An 18,101-nucleotide genomic window follows, 5' to 3' on the forward strand; every position below is an offset into this window, starting at 1 on the left:
TGACTAAGATGACTAATTCCTCATCATTGTCATATTAGAGGCCAAAGCAATGTCACTGCAGTCTGTTATTCTTTTCAGTATGTAGTAGCAAAACTGCAAAAAGGCTTTAAAATCAGCTACACTTCCATATGCATTTGTAGAAGATTACTTTACTGTAGCTAAAGATCCGAGGCCAGCATGGTCTACGTAATGAGTTCTAGGCCAGCTGGAGCCACAGGGAGACCCTGTCTCAAAAAGATTAATTTGCATCAGATTCTAACAGCAGAGAAGTGTCAGTATCCCTTGTAACCATGCACACACAGTTCATGTGGTAGGGCAAGAACACATGTCTAAAGATGGCTCAGCAGTTAAGAGCACTAGCTGCTCTTGCAGAGGACCCCAGTGATTGGATTTCCCAGCACCTACATGGCAGCTAACAGCCATCCACAACTTCAGTTCCAGGGGATCTGACACCCTCCCTCTTCTGGCCTCCAGGCTTTCCATAACATGAGTGCACTCACATACATGCAGGCAAAATACTCATACACATAAAAAATAAATAAAAATAGATAAATAAATAGTTCAAAGAATAGAGATGTCTGGGTTCTCCTGTTAACATTAACACCAACCTTATATTCTCTTGCTTCCAAGCATTCCTTATAACCAATCCACAAACAGTTAAGAGGCCATTTTTCCTTTGCTTCATCTGCCCTTAAGCCTGTGCTCCTCCCTTTCAAAGGCTGAATGTACCCCACTCTGGGTTCAAAAGTTTGCTAGTACTATGAGCCACCTTTTCACTGTGTAAGTCTCAAGCCAGATGTGGGAAGAAATAGACCATGCTTGGACAGCACTGTTTGAGAAAATAACTCTCCCCCATCCCTCTGAGAATAACTCATTTTCCCCTGAAAACAAAAGGAAAGGGGAAAATTCTGACCTGTGTTTTGATTCCAGGAACCTCTCAAAATATCATTAGCATGTTATTTCCGCTGCCCCAGGTGACCACTGCTATTATTGAATACTCAAAATGCTGGCAGACTGTTGTGTTTTTAAATTCAAACTCATTGAACTGTGTGCGGTTCCTACGATTGCTTTTCTTTAGTGGATTTGAGGATAGAAACCAGTTTCTTTTGTTTTTCTTGGAAATGTGCAGATTGGTTTTTGTTTCTGCACACCAAGGTAGAAGCTGTTAAATTTGCTAAACAAGTGCTGGGAAGCTCGGCCAAGGGTGGTAGGAAGTCACTGACCTCTAGAAAGGCTTCAGCTAATTTTAGGATACAGGATTAGAAAATCTCCTGAGTTGCTTTTCTCAAACTGCCCAGGTTATAGTGGCTTAATTTTTAAAAAGTATAGTTCTCTGTTTGATATTCTTCCTTTTAATAAGTAGATAAGCTAGTATTTAAGAACATATATAGGGGCTGGAGAGATGGATCAGCAGTTAAGAGCACTGGCTGTTCTTGCAGAAGACCTGGGTTCGAATCCCAGCACCCACATGGTGGCTAACACTCATTCATAACTCCACTTCCAGTGGATCTGACTCTCTCCTCTGCACTACATGGGCACTGCACAACATAGATGCACTTACATACATGCAGGCATAACACACATAAAATTTTAAAAATATTTATTTTAAAAAGAATATATTTATTTATATGGACTAAGGATGTGACTCCGTTAGTAGAGTGGTTGCCTAGCAAGCACACAGCATAAACCAAGTATGATGACACAGGCCTGTACACCCCAGCATTTGAGAGGTGGGGCAGGAGCATCAGAAGTTCACGGTCATCTTAGCTGAACAGTGAATTCAAGGCCTGCCTGGGATGAATAAGATCTTTTCTCAAAAAGAAAAAAAATTACATACATACACACATGTGTGTGTGTGTGTGTGTGTGTGTGTGTGTGTGTGTGTGTGTATCCTTCCCTATCAAGCAGTCTTAGGGACTTCTAAATTTCTTTTTACTTAAATGTAAAACATTTGTTATTACTACTGTGAAAGGCATAGATCTTAAATGATTGCTCAGAGACTTTGCATATCCATGTCTGCACACAGATATACATATATGTGTTTTTAAATTCTAGATCAGATTAAGAATTTCAACATTTGTACTCCAGAAAAATCTTTTGGGCCTTTTCCCAGTAAAATCCCACCTAGGTTTCATATTCCTTTAACGTCTATCACCGTCCATTAATTTTGTCTATTTTGAACTTCATGCAAATGGAACCTTTAAGTCCTCTTCCTTCCTTCAATATTAAGTCCATGAAATTCACCATGTTGTGGTGGGAAGTAGTTTGTCCCATGCAGCACTCTATCATGTGACTACGTCATATAGCATGTCTGTTTGAATGCATCTGAATTGTGTCTAGTTTTTAGTTACTACAAAGAGAGGTGTGTGGAACATTCTTATGTGGGTCTTTTTAAAAAAGTATATTCTTAATTTTCTGTATGTGTGTATCTGTGTGTGAGTCTGTGCATGCCGGGTCCTCTGTAAGAGCAGCATGTGCTCTTAACCACTAAGCCATCACTTCTGACCCTTGTGTGTATGTCTGTGGATGGACATCAACACTTTGTTCTTCTGGACACATGCCCATGAGTTGAAGTGCTGTATCATTGGTTATATGTATCTTAGCATTTAGCTCTCCAGAGTCATTGTACAAACTACATTCTTGGTGGCTTCTGATCTTTGACCATTCACCTCAGCTGGCCTAGTGACTGTGTGGTAGCAAGTTCATGATTTATTTTGCATTTTCCTGAGGGCCAATTCAACTGGAGAGTGTAGCTGTTTGGTTTCTTGTTGGTTTTTTGTTCTTTTTGCACATTTTCAATTGAGTGGGCACCCTGTGGTGGGTTCTGAGTACCTAATTTCTAAACTGTTCTTCCACAAGTGATTCTGATCAAACCATTGGATAAGAATAATGGCATTTGTCAGCATCGCCTAAGGATTAAAAGTCTCCAAGGTTTTCATGTGTGAGGGATAAAAACTTGAAAACTAAAATACGTGGGACTGGAGAGATGATTCAGTGGTTAAGAGCACTGGCTGCTCTTGCAGAGAACCCAGATTCAATTCCCAGCACCCACATGGTGGCTAACACCATCCATAACTCCAGTTCCAGGGGAATTCAGCGACCTCTTCAAACCTCCATGGGCGTTGTGTGACACTGGTGCACTTACGTACATGCAGGCAATATACTCATACACATAAAATAAATAAATAAAATATGTTTAAAAACAACAAAACCCCCTAAAATACATGTTGTGTTGTACTTGAAATACATTAAACGTTATGTAGTGATTAAGGATCTTCAGTAGCTGATTAAGTATCTTGACTCACAGTTACTATTACTGCTGTTACTTATTTGTATTCATTTGTTAGATTTTCCTGTTTAAATATCTTCTAAAACTCTGTGTGTGTGTGTGTGTGTGTGTGTGTGTGTGTAGGTCAAAGGACCACTTGGAGGAATCTGTTTTCTCTTTCCATCATGTGGATCCTAGGGACCAAACTGAGGTCATCAGGCTTGGCAACAAGCACCTTTACAGCCCTTTTAGAAAATGTTCATTAGCATATATTACATATAATAATGGGCTTGATTATGACATTTCATTCATGCATTTCGATCATATTCATCACCACACAAACACCCCGTTTCCCTCTCACTCTTGTTAATTTCTCTAGATTTACCTTTTAACAAGCGTTATGGTTCCAAATAGGATAAACCAGTCCATAGGGTGAGGGGTCATGGGAGTCGACTTCTTATTGGTAGATCTGCTCAAATCATAATCTGTTCCTTTGCACTGAGAGCTTGCTTGCCGAAAGGCCTTTCCTTAGCAGTACTTATTAGCTTTCTAAGTAAATTTCAATTAGGAGTTTGCTCCAGTGGTTTATTAGGCCTCTAATGGATGTTAATTATACTCTTGATGCATTCTGAATTAAGAAATGGGAAACAGTTTTACATGTGCGAGCAAACCCTGAACCAGTGTCTGTTTCTTCAGAGATACTTAGAAAGAGCAGTGAGTCAGGAATGGAAGCAAGGCAGGAAGCAAGATGGCCTGTTCTACAGCTTGTAGCCTAGAGTAGGCTTAAATCACGTGTTGTTGCACCAGCTGTTTAACATCAGCAGAAATTTTCATTTACAGAATATTTAGATAGAATACAATTTTTAAATTTTACATTATTTATTGTGTGTATGTGAATGTGTGGGGGCGCACATATGACATGGTGCACGTGTGAAGGTCAAAGAACAATTTGAGTCACTTCTCTCCACTGTGTGGGTTCTAGGGATTGAATTCAAGTCATCAAGGTTGGTGGCAAGCTTCATTACCTGTTGAGCCATCCAACTGGCCCTGAACAATATAATTTTTGTATTCAATCTTCAGAGCTAGGTAGGTAGTCAACTTGGCATGAGTAAAATGATCTCAAAGACCAAAATGTTGAAGATAGTGCATTTTCTTGGCTGAAGTGTTAAAGTGATTGCCTGTCCCGTTAAAGCCCTTTGTATGCCACTGTGGTCTGGAATGTTTGGAGCAGCTAAAAGGTCTAAAAGGTGTTTTCTTTTATGAACTTGCTCGGAAGTGTAGTGGAAGTTTTCTCTATCTCTTGCCCCTTGTAAACACATGTAAGTATTGACATGTTAGGGGAGGTATTTTTGGAACAGACACCTTTGAATTCTACCCAGACTTCTCAGAAAACTGAGGACTTTGAAGATTGAAAGAGGTTTCATGACTTTTATCTTTCATGGGTGGGAGAAATGAAAGATTATGAGTGAGATAGTCCCGTTGTGAACGTAAAACAAGGTCAGGCCAACATGATGCTCTGGCGGGGTGAGTTTTCTTTTCTCACGTGAGTCTCTCAATTCATTCAGTGTATGGCTATCAAGTTTACCAAAAAATACTAAAGGTAAAGTGTTATCTATGAGAACAGTCACCTGGGAGAGTTATTCAAGGAGTTAGAGCGGTGCTACAATTCATACAACTTCATATGGTAAATTACTTATTTAGTGTTTAGTTTTGTTTTGATCAGAACTAAACATTGAACTCAATTACTCCATGCCTCTACTGTCAATGAAACAAGACTGCGACTGTATATTACAGGAGAATACAGCTTGTCGGATGCTCTAACTGCTTTCTAATCTATTTTTCTCCTTTGTGTTGTATATGTCTCTCTTAAATTCATTTTTGAAAGATAAATATTTTTCATGGTTTTCTTAAGTCCAGAAGGATTTATCTGAGTCATTATTTAATCCAGTCCATGGCATTTAAAAAAATCCCCTTGAACTCAATCTCTATATTTGCAACTGAATCAAGAGTGAAACACTTCTTTGGAATGTTTACACCTCACTCTACCATTAACCTCTCTCTATTAGACCAGCAACAAGAATTTATGAGTAATTACTGAAATTTTGACATTATGGGATATGAATGTCTCCAAATTTGTTTCTATATTCTTACGTATTCTATTTTCATCTTCCATAAATAAGAAAAAATTGTCCTGGCATAAAGTGTTAGATTTTATTAGGGGTCACTATAAAAATGACATTTCAGCCAGGTGTGGTAGTGCACGCCTTTAATCCCAGGCAGAGGCAGGCGGATCTCTGTTCTCTGTGAGTTCAAGGCCAGTCTGGTCTACATATTAGTTTCAGGACAGCTGGGGCTACAGGGAAACCTTGTCTCAAAAAGACCAAAAAAAAAAAAAATACATTTCATGGAAAATTAACAAGATTAAAAGCTAGAAATCGGCTCAACTTAATCAGGCAAAATTCTCTAATTGAAAGAAGTTCTCAGACCTGTTAGGGCTCAAAGAGTTCATGAGAAGCCAATCCAAGACTGCACATGCAAGCAAATGTGTCTCACACAGATTTTAGACCCCTCTCATTTTTTAGAAATCTCTTCCAGTTGGAGTATCTGCCCTGTGATTAAAACATTCTCTCTTTTATTTTTCAACATCTGTTTCATGTAAGACACCACTGAGCATAGCAGCTCTGATCCTTACTTAGTTGCTATTGAGATCTATGAGTAGTGGTGTACTGCTGTTATATTCAGGCCTCATAATTAAGATATGACCCGTGCCTACGAGGAGAGGAAGAGTTGTAAAATGAGCTAATTAACTTTGCTGTAGTGCACACATTATATTTAAATACAGACAAACATCATCAAATGCCTGTAGGTTTAATGTAAGCATCCAGAGAAGAGGGGTGACCTTAGCCCTTCCCTGGTAAACCAGTAGCCAAATATTACTTGCATTCAACCCTAGTTCATGGATCATCTCCCTTTATCACTTTTTAGCATGTTTTACGTATTTCTTTAAATCTCGGTTTCAACTAGCCAACCGAATTTTTATATAAACAGGTAATAAACAAATTTACTTATTCACATATAAGCATTTTCCTTTTCCTGGGTTATTTTTAGCCTTGTATTTCTAACCAGAATAACAGAATGTAGTCCTTCGGGGCTTAAAATTATACTTTGTCATGTTGTTAATTACAGAGGGGCTTAATTGCTAGATTTACAACTTATTTCTTTCTGTACACTTTAGCTATTTTCGTTTATCTTCCTAGAACACAGTTAAGAGATTGTGAATTGCTTCACTTGATGACCATCTTTGCATGAAAGCACTGCAGAAATCCACTAGCTGATGGGTGTGGTCATACAGCCAGGAAAGAGGCCTTGACCCTAATATTAATACAGTTCGTCTTCACTGGCCTCAAAATAGAAAGATTCCTCCTCCCAAGCTACAGCCTGAAGAGCAGACCCAGAACTCCAGCAGTCCCATGGCCCTCGAAGGTCATGTAATTGAGTCTCTTTGCAATTGAATCTTGGCTTAGGAAGCACTTCCTCATCATGAGAAAAAAACAAAAAACAAAAAACCTCTATCTCCTGCTAAGATTACAGAACATTTTCATTTCAATTTAAGTAACCTTAAAATTAAAGATTTTTCAAAGTTACATTAACTGTGACTTCATTGGGTGTGGGTATAAGTGTGGGTATGTGTGTTTGCATGTTCATGTGTGTGTGCATGCATGTGGAAACCAGAGATTGGCATCAGGTATCTTTCTCTATCTCCACCTTTATTTTTAAATTAAGTAATTGGTTACTTTTTATTTTATGTATATGATTATTTTGCCTCCACCAGTGTGGAGGCCAGAACCGGGCATCAGATCCCCTGGAACTGGAGTTATGGATGGTTGTTAGCTACCACATGGGTACTAGGAACTGTACCCAGGGCCTCTTCAAGAGCAGCAAGTGGTTAAGTCCACCTTTATTTTTTTGCATCAGGATCTCTGAGAGTGCCTGGAGCTCACTGATTGGGCTAGACTAGCTGGCCACTGAGCTTGAGGGATCCACAGGTCTCTGTCTAACCAGTGCTGGAATTACAAGCACATACTACAGTGCCTGGCTTTTTATGTGAATTCTGGGGATCTCAGCTCAGATCCTCATGCTTTTGGAACAGGCATTTTACCAACCAAGCCGTCTCCTCAGGCCCAATGTGGCTTCTTTATGGCCCCTGAACTGCTTTTCAGATGTCTTTGCCAAGAACCAATTCATGTATAAATATTACTACTTAGGTAGTATTTATTGTTCTGTTTTGTTTTGTTTTGTCACCTTGCTCTGTTGCCCAGCTTGGCCTTGAACGCCTAAGCTTAGATTTCCCTCCTCAGCCTGGGCTACAGTTGTGCACCACTGCATGTGACCTTAGGTGGTATTTATTTTAGTTGATACTGACATCATTTATTCCGGTTTTGTGTATTGGAACAGTTTAGCTCCAAACTTTAAAGTCACTTGTCTTAACCACAACAAAATCTTATAATGTGATAGACTAATATTAAACCTTCTTGCAGATTCTGTGAAGCCCCTTGGCAACTCCTCACAAGCACCCGTGGATTCACCTTTCGCTATAAACACAGCTCCACCTTCCACCCAGGTGGATGCTCCACTACCTCCTTCTTACCAGCTCATCAGCCTCCCGCCACACCCGGATACTCTTGGCATCCAGGAAGATCCTCAAGACTACCTCTTGCTGATCAACTGTCAAAGCAAGAAGCCCGAACCTGCCAGGTACATGGTTCATGCCTTCATGTATGCTTGGGAACAAGCGTGTGTGAGTGTGTGCGTGCATGTGCACATATGTGTGTGGGGGTATGTGTATACATTTTTAAATCTTACTTTTAAGTTTTATAAAGCTTGAGGGTTAAAAGGAGCCGTCTTTATAGGCTTGTGCTGCAGGCTTCTATTGTAGGTTATAATCCTTTGTTAATTGTTTCTGTTACCTGAGTGGTTTGTCAAAGAAACACAGTTTCCACCATCATGGCCAAGAACAGTGTACCTATCAAGTTCTTCTGGAAACCTGGCTACTGATTTGCAGTCTTTGTTACAGACTCACAGTGTTACTTGCTTACCAGATGTCACTGATTTATAAATGGTGATCTTGCTCCATTTCTTATGTGATTATAAACCAGCCAAGGGTCATCTTTTGTTTCTGAAGAAGGAGAGGAATACCTACTACTAGAAGATTTTGAAAGCAAAAAGATTCCATTGCAGTGAGTGTGTTGTAGTTTTGGATCTGTGTGAGAAACTAATCATACAGGTAAAATCCCAATATGGCAAATCCTACAAAATAGATGAACTGGGCTACAGTGACATTTGATGAAATCAAATATACCGATAAAAGCTATGAAACTTTCAAATCTCTCCCTCTAGCCACGAAGCAGCGCTGGCTCCCAAACCTTGACTTTGTTAGGTAAAAATATATGGAGTGCACACCTTAACCAGAGAGTCCGTAAAGCCCTTCCCAAACCCTTCCCTCCTGATTCCATACCCGTGTCTTCTGCTAAGCCCTAAAATATTTAAATTTGATCACCTTTGACATTTGATGTTGAGTAGTTGAAAGGCCTAAAGTGACAGAGGAAGTTAGAGGACAGTTATTTCACTCTTTGAAGACACAGCTGGAAAATAGTGATGAGTAAGGAGGCCAAGCTCTGCCTTGATGACATCATCAACTGGGTATATTTACAGTTCAAAAGTAGGCATTGCCAGGTACAGAGGTACAAGCCTTTAGTTCCAGCACTCAGGAGGCAGAGGCAGAATCTCTGTGAGAACAAGGTCAGTCTTGTCTGCATAGTGAGTTCCAGGTCAGCTGGGGTATAGGGAGACCCTATTTCAAAGAACCAAAATACAATAAAATAAAAGTGGGCATGAACTATATATTAGATGTGAAAGGTATCTATAAAACAGAGTGATAAGGAACTAAGCTTTATTATTTTCATGAGAGAAAGTTTCTTTTTTCAGTGTAGTGATTGTTAGTAGACCAAAATTAGAGAAAGTATTTAAAAATTTTTATATAGAATTTAGCATCCACAAAAAGTGCTTTCTGTGAACCACCCATTCCCTAGTGGCAGCAGCCTGCAAACATTTCAAAAAATGGGTTTGTGTGCATTTGTTATAATGGAATTTTACCTGTAAGAGCAAGAAAATTTTATAAATCAACACTAGTTAATACTATCAAATTCTAACTTGATTGTGCTTGTTTGCTGTGAGTATTACAGATTATACACTTGTGAATTTTCACCTGTTCAACTAACTAAGATTTATGAAGACTCACTGTAACTTTTTGGTGTTGTTTTTTAAGAAGCCAATAGTTAGGTGATACTTTTAGTATTTTCTCTCTTTTATAACAGTGCCTTTCATTGATTCATTGGTACAATGTCTTTCCTGCTGCAGTAAAAAATACTCTCCAAATCTCTGCCTAGATATATTTTGACATCTATATTTTGCCAAACTGACAGGTAAATCACAAATATTTATGCTTTATCCACCACATGCTCACTAGTAGGCTAGGTACTGTGGAGATACAAACTAATTACATAGGATACAGTTCCATCAGATGGAGCTGCCTCAGGAGTTTTCAAGTAAACCTTGGTAGGAAGTCAGAGAACACTCGCAGAAGTTATTTTCACATGAAGACTCTGGTAGGAGTTGCCTCACACACTCATATTTATCCTCCAAAGCTCAGCTCAGATATCTTTCCTCTAGGAGCCATGTGCCTGTGCTCTTAGATTGAGATGCCTCACTGGGTTGGTGGGAGATTTTTTTTGTTTTGTTTTTTGTTTATTTTTATATGTTCTATGTTTATTGTGTGTTGGGGGGTAGTTTCACCAATACCACAGTGCATTTGTGAAGGGCAGAGGAAAACTTGCAAAAATTAGTTCTCTCCTTCTATGTGGGTTCTGGGGATTGAACTCGGGCTTGGTGGCAAAGCCCTTACCCACTGAGCAATCTTTCCAGGCTTCTCTGGATTTTCATAGCACACTGGCTATATGTTCACATCTCTGACTCACTGTAAAATTAGAAATAATTCAATAGTTTTCCTTACTACTATATAAGAAGCCTTATTTAGGACTCCTACCTCCAGCTGCTTTTGGTTTCTGCATTTGACTAAGTGAAATGCACGTTTTAGAGGTTGCATACATAGGTGCATTGGAAATTCCACCCAGGGATAATGTGTTTTTAAGATGGAAAAACCCAGATGAACAAGATGGGTCAGTTGCCACAGAAGCCTGATAACCTGAGTTTGATTCCCAAAACCCACATAATGGTGGAAAGAGTGAACAGACTCCACAGAGTTGTCCTCTGACCCCTCACCCACTTTGTGACACAGAGGCACACCTTCATTCATACAAATACATACACAATAATAATAAATAACAATATTGTTTTTTAAATTTTATTATTTTTATTTTATCTTATATTTTATTTTATGTGTATGAGTGTATTGCCTGCAAGTGCACTCATGTCAGACAATGCCCGTGGAGGTTAGAAGAGGGCATTGGATCCCCTGGAACTAGAATTGCAAAAGGGTGTTAGCCGCCATTTGGGTGCTGGGATTCGAACCTGGGTCCTCTGCAAAAGCAATCAGTGCTCTTAACCACTGAGCCATCTCTCCAGCCCCTAAGTAGTTTTTTAAAGTGAAAAATCATTGAGTAGCTTTATAAGAGGAACAGCTTCTACCTGGCTACTGAGCTGTACCTAGTTGGTGACAGAAAAGAACATCTTTACTAATTTGTACAAAACTTTCTTAAGGAAATGGAGAGGTGAGAATGAGTATGGTGGGGAAAAGAAGAGAAAGAGAGCCTGCTTGGGAAGGACTCACTTTGTGGAAAAGCAGGACTTAGGAGGTAGAGCCAAGTTAATATTAGGAACCTTGATACTGTGTGGGTTGGTCTGTGGCCTTACAGTCCCACAGTGTGTAATAATCTATAGATTTTTCTCTAATTAGCTGAATAATATAAAAATCATGTTTTGGAAAATATTGGTGTTATTGCAAACAGAGATTAGAGGAAAGGGACACTAGAGGAGAGTTCACCTCGGGGTTCAGTGCTGAGGAAGGATGTCACAGGGATCTACCTGAACTTGGAGTGGGAACAGGGCAGAAACAGATAAGTGGAGAGGAGGAAAGATTCATGACGCAGTGCTTGACCGATGGTGGGGTCAGAGAGGGGATCAAGGTCCTTGGATTTTGAACCTAGAAAATCTGGATTCAAGTCACTTCTTTCCATGCAAATCAGGAAGAATAACCAATTTCAAAAGGAAATTGAATTTGGTTTGAGCCACGTGAGCAAAGTCATGCAGTGATAACAAACTAGAATTGCGACTTTGAAAATATAGCACTCAGAGTTTAATGAGAAAATGGGAGCTGTCAGTGTTCCAAGAAGAAAGTGAAGGTGTGAAAAAGAATCATCTAGTGCAATGTGTGGTGAAGTTTTGGTGTCATTCCTGAGAGGACAGACAGAAGGAAGGTGACAGTCCCTGAACAAAGGGAGTGAATGACCAGCAAGGGAGAAGGAAAATCAGGGTAGCATGGTATGGGTGCTCTGTCCCAAAGTGGGAGAGGTTCTGGGGACAAATATGATACACAGGACCAGATGTTACTATAAATCCTATCGTATTATTTAAATAAACAGGATCCTCAACTTATATAATGAGCTCAAGTACCTTGTTTATCATTAAGGAAGTAGGAGTGTATTTGTACTGTTAACATCTGCTTGGTTTATATTGAAATTTCCATTTATTTTTATTTTATGTGTATGAGTGTTATGCCTGCATGTATGTAAATGCACTCGTGTCATTCAGTGCCTGCAAAGGACAGAAGAGGGTGTCAGATTCCCCTAGAGCTAGAGCTACAGATGGTTGTTAGCTGCTATGTGGGTGCTGGGATTTGAACTTGGGTCTTCTGCAAGAACAGCCAGTGCTCTTAACCACTGAGCCTTCTCTCCAATCCCTATATTGAAATTTTTAATTCCTCAGAATGCAGAGACTAAAAATATTACCGAAACAAAAATATCTTCATATGAGATTTCATAAGGTTGTTAGGAGTTGGTTAACCTGATGAGATCTGTTTTGTTCCTTTTAATAGTATGGCTGAATATTTGTCAAAGAGAGTAGAAAGGAAGGTACCTGAAACCTATTGTCACCTTGAATTCTTCAGCAATGGCAGTTTGACTTGGGGCTATGCAGAACAACTTGCCACAGGCAGATTAAAAGGCAATGGATGAACCGTGTAAACTGCTCCAAGCTGGGTTTTTGCATGTTGTTCATAGAAAATGTTTTTCTTTGTGTCTAGATAGATAGTTCTGTGATGTCTAATTCTAATGCTATAGGGATTTATGGTTTTTATGTGTATGTTTCTTTGGTAGAATTGGGGGTGTGGGCAGGCACAGGACAGGACTTATTTCTGGCAGTTTGGTGGTGGTAGGCTTGTTGGTTTATCATCATAAACGATTAAAGAACATTTGTGCTTTGAATCTTACCGATCACAAAAAAAAATCTCATGGAAAAACATTTGGATTGCTAGGCTATAAATTTGTTAATCGAAACTTAATCCATATGTCTTGATTGTATTTATTTTGTCATTAACAATTTTTATTCAGAACCCATGCTGAATCCGCAAAGTCCACCTCTTCTGAAACAGACTGCAATGATAACGTCCCTTCCCATAAAACTCCTGCTTCCTCCCAGAGCAAACACGGAGTGAATGGCTTTTTTCAGCAGCAAATGATGTATGACTGTCCACCATCGAGAGCCACATCTATTTCTGTAGACTCCAGCCTCTATAACCTGCCCAGGAGTTATTCCCATGATGTGTTGCCAAAGGAATCTCCATCTAGTACTGAAGCTGATGGAGAGCTCTACGTTTTTAATACCCCGTCTGGGACATCCAGTGTTGAGGCTCAGATGAGACATGTGTCTATTAGTTACGACATTCCGCCAGCACCTGGCAATACTTACCAGATTCCACGGACATTTCCAGATGGCACCTTGGGACAGACAGCAAAACTGGATGCCATTCCAGATATCCCTCCACCCCGGCCACCAAAGCCACATCCAACTCATGACCGGTCTCCTGTGGAAACGTGCGGTATCTCACGCACAGCCTCAGACACCGACAGCAGTTACTGTATCCCTACAGCGGGCATGCCACCATCACGGAGTAACACCATTTCCACCGTGGATCTGAACAAATTGAGGAAAGGTCAGTTCCAGGCAGCTTTTACACTATTAGAGGTTAATGACAGAACATCCATTTATCTGAGGTACTGGAGAGATGGCTCGATGGGTAAGAGCTCTTGCTGCTCAAGCATAAGGACCTGAGTTCATATCCTAGAACCCATGAGCCTATAACCCTAGTGTTGTGAGGGGCAGAGACAAGAAGATCTCTGGAGCTTTCTGGCTGCCAGCCTAGCTGCAGATTCAGGGACAGATCCTGTCTTAATGGAATAAGATGAAAAGGGATAGAGCAGGACAGTAGATATTCTCTGGCCTCTGTTCACTGTGGAAGCACACAGGCAAATGAAGTGTACTGGCATATGTGTGCATACACCACATACAAGAAAATCCACTTTTCTCAATAATTGTTCTTTTTGGTATAGTATATTAAGTTTTTATCCTGGGGCTGGAGAGGTGGCTCAGCAGTTAAAAGCACTGGCTGCTCTTGCAGAGGACCCAGGTTCAAGTCCCAGCACCTACATGGTGGCTAATGGCTGTTCATAACTCTAGTTATGAACAAGGGATCTGACACCCTCTTCTGACCTTTGTGGGCATTGCCCAACACGGGTGCACTTACACACATGCAGGCATTATACTCATACACATAAAATAATAAATAATATTTTTAAAAAATTACCTCTTCTCTTCCTCAGCTCCTACTCATGCAGCCATGATATCAGAGTCAGTACACCCCTAAAGGTTTGTGTGCCTGTGCACGCACGCGTGCGTGTGTGTGTGCATGTGTGTGTGTGCACATGCCTGTTCTGTGGGAAAGGAAAAAGGGTTGGAACTCAGAGCTTCTCATGCCTGAAGTATAACCTAGCCTTCCCATCTCAGGAAACACCTGCTTTTCTCTCCCACTTTCTAGGATTCCCGGGGAGATAGATTGTCTGAGCAGGAGCACTCTCCAATTACAGACTGTGCGTCATCATGACCTCTTCTGCGTCACCTCTGTTGGGCTTTTTTTCCTTCCTTCCTCTATAAGCAATTTTTACATATTGTCTATTAAGTGGTAATGCTATTCAAATCAAGCCCATTATGCTTTTTGTTTAATAGGATTTAATTTAGTTTTACTGACTCTCCTCTCACTGTTCATTTTGGCTGACAATGGGTATACATGTCTTGTACTGTCTCTTAGAGCCTGCAAGGAGAAGCTCAAGACCTTGGGAATGGGGACTGGGTCTGGGTTATTCTCCAAGATTCTTTCTTTTTCTTAAGTTTTTGTACAAGTATAAATATTGTATGTTGAGCATACAATATCTTCTATCTTCCGTTTTCTCACTTCTCCTGACTCCTATTGGTTCCCTTTATCCCTAGAGATTTTAAGGTATCAATGTAAAATCTAGGAGCCATAAGCATGATATTTGTCTTTATGAAATTACTGCAATTCACTTAGTATGATTATCTCCGGTTACAAACATCTCATTGCAAATGGCATGACTTCATTCTTTATAAAAAGCATTTATTTATTTAGTGTATAGGTATACGTACATGCCTGGAGATCAGAGGACAACTTGCAGGAGTTGGTTCTCTCCTTCCATGTGGATCCTGGAAAACTAAACTCAGATCATCAGACTTGACAGCAAGTGCCTTTACCTGCTGAGCCATCTCATCAGCCCAGATTCAGTCTTCTTTGTGACCGAAAAGAATTCTATTGTGTTTATATACATTTCCTTATCCATTCTTCTATTGTTGGAAACCTAGGTTGTCTGCATAGCTTAGGTATTGTGAATAGCACAGCAGTAAACACATATCTCTATGATATGTTGCTCTGAAGTCCTCTGGGTAAATATCCAGGAGTAATATAACTGGGTCATATGATAGATCCATTTTTAGTTTTTCTGAGAAACCTCCATACTGACTTCCACAATGGCTGGTCTAGTTTACACGCCCACTGCAAGGTATAAAGGTCTCTTTTGTCCTTGCTGCTGTTCTCGTTGTTTTCAATGACTACCATTCTGACTAGGATGAGATGGAATCTCAATGTAGTTTTAATTTACATTTCTCTGGTGGCTAGTAAGGCTAAAACTTTTTTCATGTGTTAATAGCCATTTTTATTTCATGTTTTGAGAGCTGTCTGTCCATTTCATTAGCCCATTTATTGATTGGGTGTTTTGAGTTCTTTGCATATTCTAGATGTTACTCCACTGTCAGATATATAGCTAGCAAAAAAGATTGTCTCCCATTCTGTGGGCTGCCTCTTCACTCAGTTAACTGTTTCTTTTGCTGTACAGAAACTTTCTAATTTCATGAGGTCTCATTTGTCCATTATTGGCTTTGTTTCCTAGGAGACTGCAATCCTATTGAGAAAGCCCTTTGCCTATGCATATTTCGAGAACTGTTTTCCCTAGTTTTTCCTCTAACAACTTTAGAGTTTCAGGTCTCACATTAAAGTCTTTGACACATCTAGAGTTGATTTTTTTTTTTTTTTTTTCAGGGTAAGATACTGGGATACTGGGATCTAGTTTCAGTTTTCTACACATGGATATCCAGTTTTCCCAACACTGTTTGTTGAAGAGACTGTTTTCTCCAATGTGTATTTTTAGCACCTTTGTTTTAAAAAAAAGAATTAGGTGTCTGTAATTGTGTGAATTTATGTCTGGGTATTCTATTCTGTCTCGTTGATCTGTATGTCTGTTTTTGTGCCAGTACCATGTTTCTCCAAGATTCTAAAAGTCTTAAAAATAGAAAGCCACAGTTTTTATTGCATATACCCTAAAAACTATGTGCTAAATTTTCTGTATTTTGTGGTAGTTGCCTGGCTGTCATAAAGAAGGGAAGGAATTATTGGACCATAAAAAAGTATTTGTATCATTGTATGTTCAACCCTCCAATACCAGTTTCACATTTTTCTATTCTTTTCTTCCTTCCCTCTCTCCTTCCCTCCCTCTTTCCTGAGACAGAATCTCGTCAGAACTTGGTATTTACCCAAGAAAGACCCTAAACTCCTAATTCCTGCCTCTATACCCTGAGTTCTGGGATTATAGGCATAGCCCAGCACATGCAGCCTTCTAACTCTCTTTTTGAAATGGCTTTGTAACCTAATTATATGTTAGTGAAATATCTTAGGCCCGAGGTGGTTCAAAATGAAAACTATTTTTCTTCTCTTTCTTTACATAACCCTTTTCATGCTAGGCTTGGACATTTCATCGCTATCGTTGTCAGATACTGGGACTGATAAACATGCAAATGTGTGTCTGCATTTCTCTAGTGGTGTAATCCACTAATTCAAGACCCTATTTGGTGGGCCTCTTTTTAGGATGAAGTGTGTGGATGTGCGTGAAGAAAAAGAATAAAGCAGTTCTGATTACTCTGAGAGCTGGCAGATGGGAACAAAGGTTGACAGTTTTTTCTTTATTCTAGATGCCCCTTCTCAAGACTGCTATGATATTCCACGAACATTTCCAAGCGATAGATCTAGTTCACTCGAAGGCTTCCATAACCACTTTGTAAGTATAATTGACCTTGTTAGTTGTCGAAATCTTCATGCTTAGTACCTGAGATTAAATGAGATCATGACTGGAGCTAACTTCAGACTCCATATGAATGGATGTGAAATTGTGTCTTAATGTTGGACAATAGCTTTTTTATTAAAAGGAATGTTTTGTGTGTGTGTGTGTGTTTTAGAAAATCAAAAATGTGTTGACAGTGGGAAGCGTCTCAAGTGAAGAATTGGATGAAAATTATGTCCCAATGAATCCCAACTCTCCACCACGACAGCATTCCAGCAGCTTTACAGAACCCATTCAGGAACCAAATTATGTGCCAATGACCCCAGGGACATTTGATTTTTCTTCATTTGGAATGCAAGTCCCTCCTCCTGCTCATATGGGCTTCAGGTCCAGCCCAAAGACCCCTCCTAGGAGGCCAGTTCCTGTTGCTGACTGTGAACCACCTCCAGTGGATAGGAACCTCAAGCCGGACAGAAAAGGTAAGGAGGATGTAGCAAGGGAAAGGATTGGAGGAAACGATGGAGTTAGGTCTGCATCTAACCATCCCTAAGCACAGAGCTGCCTGGACCAATTCTGAAACATTTCATGTTACCTGGATCATTAACTAAAGTACATAAATACTGCTATTTTCAGACTGATGTGTTGATGCCCAGGTAAGATTTCCAAGTCTCCTAGCTCTAAGAGTAGAGATTAAAAACTAAAATACCCAGAGTAAAGAATCTGGAATATTCTTCACAAAGCATCTAAGTAGAGCACCTGACCCCTGCTTAGCTCTTCCACTTTGCTGACTTATGCAGCTCATTCACGAAAATATTTTTGGTCTATCAGCACAAGCCAGAAAACTAGGATTTTAAAAAAAAATTTTAATGACTACATGATTAGAAGAAGCATTTCATTACAGCTTTAACATATTCAGTAACACACTCCAGAGCAAAAGTACATCTCTTTCACAAGTGGCTGTAAGTTTATAGGTTCACAGTTGAATTAATAGTTATACAATATTGAACTCAGTATAAACCCTGTAAGACATAAAATTGAATGAGGTTTTAAACTTTTCGAAAGATCTCTATTTCACTGGGTGTGGTGGTGCATGCCTTTAATCCCAGCACTTGGGAAGCAGAGGCAGGCAGATCTCTGTGGGT

General features: G+C 39.7%; 1 protein-coding gene across 3 annotated transcripts in view; it reads left to right on the forward strand.

Moving 5' to 3' along the window:
* Gab1 (GRB2 associated binding protein 1) overlaps positions 1–18,101 on the forward strand; it is a 132,628-nt gene that overhangs the window by 87,846 nt on the left and 26,681 nt on the right. For all 3 annotated transcript variants that reach the window (XM_008843444.3, XM_008843445.3, XM_008843446.3), the window contains exons 3-6: positions 7,807–8,023; positions 12,892–13,493; positions 16,871–16,956; positions 17,135–17,438. In XM_008843444.3, coding sequence (XP_008841666.1) covers positions 7,807–8,023; positions 12,892–13,493; positions 16,871–16,956; positions 17,135–17,438 — 1,209 coding nt within the window. The remainder of the gene's footprint in view (positions 1–7,806; positions 8,024–12,891; positions 13,494–16,870; positions 16,957–17,134; positions 17,439–18,101) is intronic.

This window comes from Nannospalax galili, unplaced genomic scaffold, assembly GCF_000622305.1.
Source record: "Nannospalax galili isolate Female #2095 unplaced genomic scaffold, S.galili_v1.0 scaffold359, whole genome shotgun sequence".
Taxonomy (NCBI): domain Eukaryota; kingdom Metazoa; phylum Chordata; class Mammalia; order Rodentia; family Spalacidae; genus Nannospalax; species Nannospalax galili.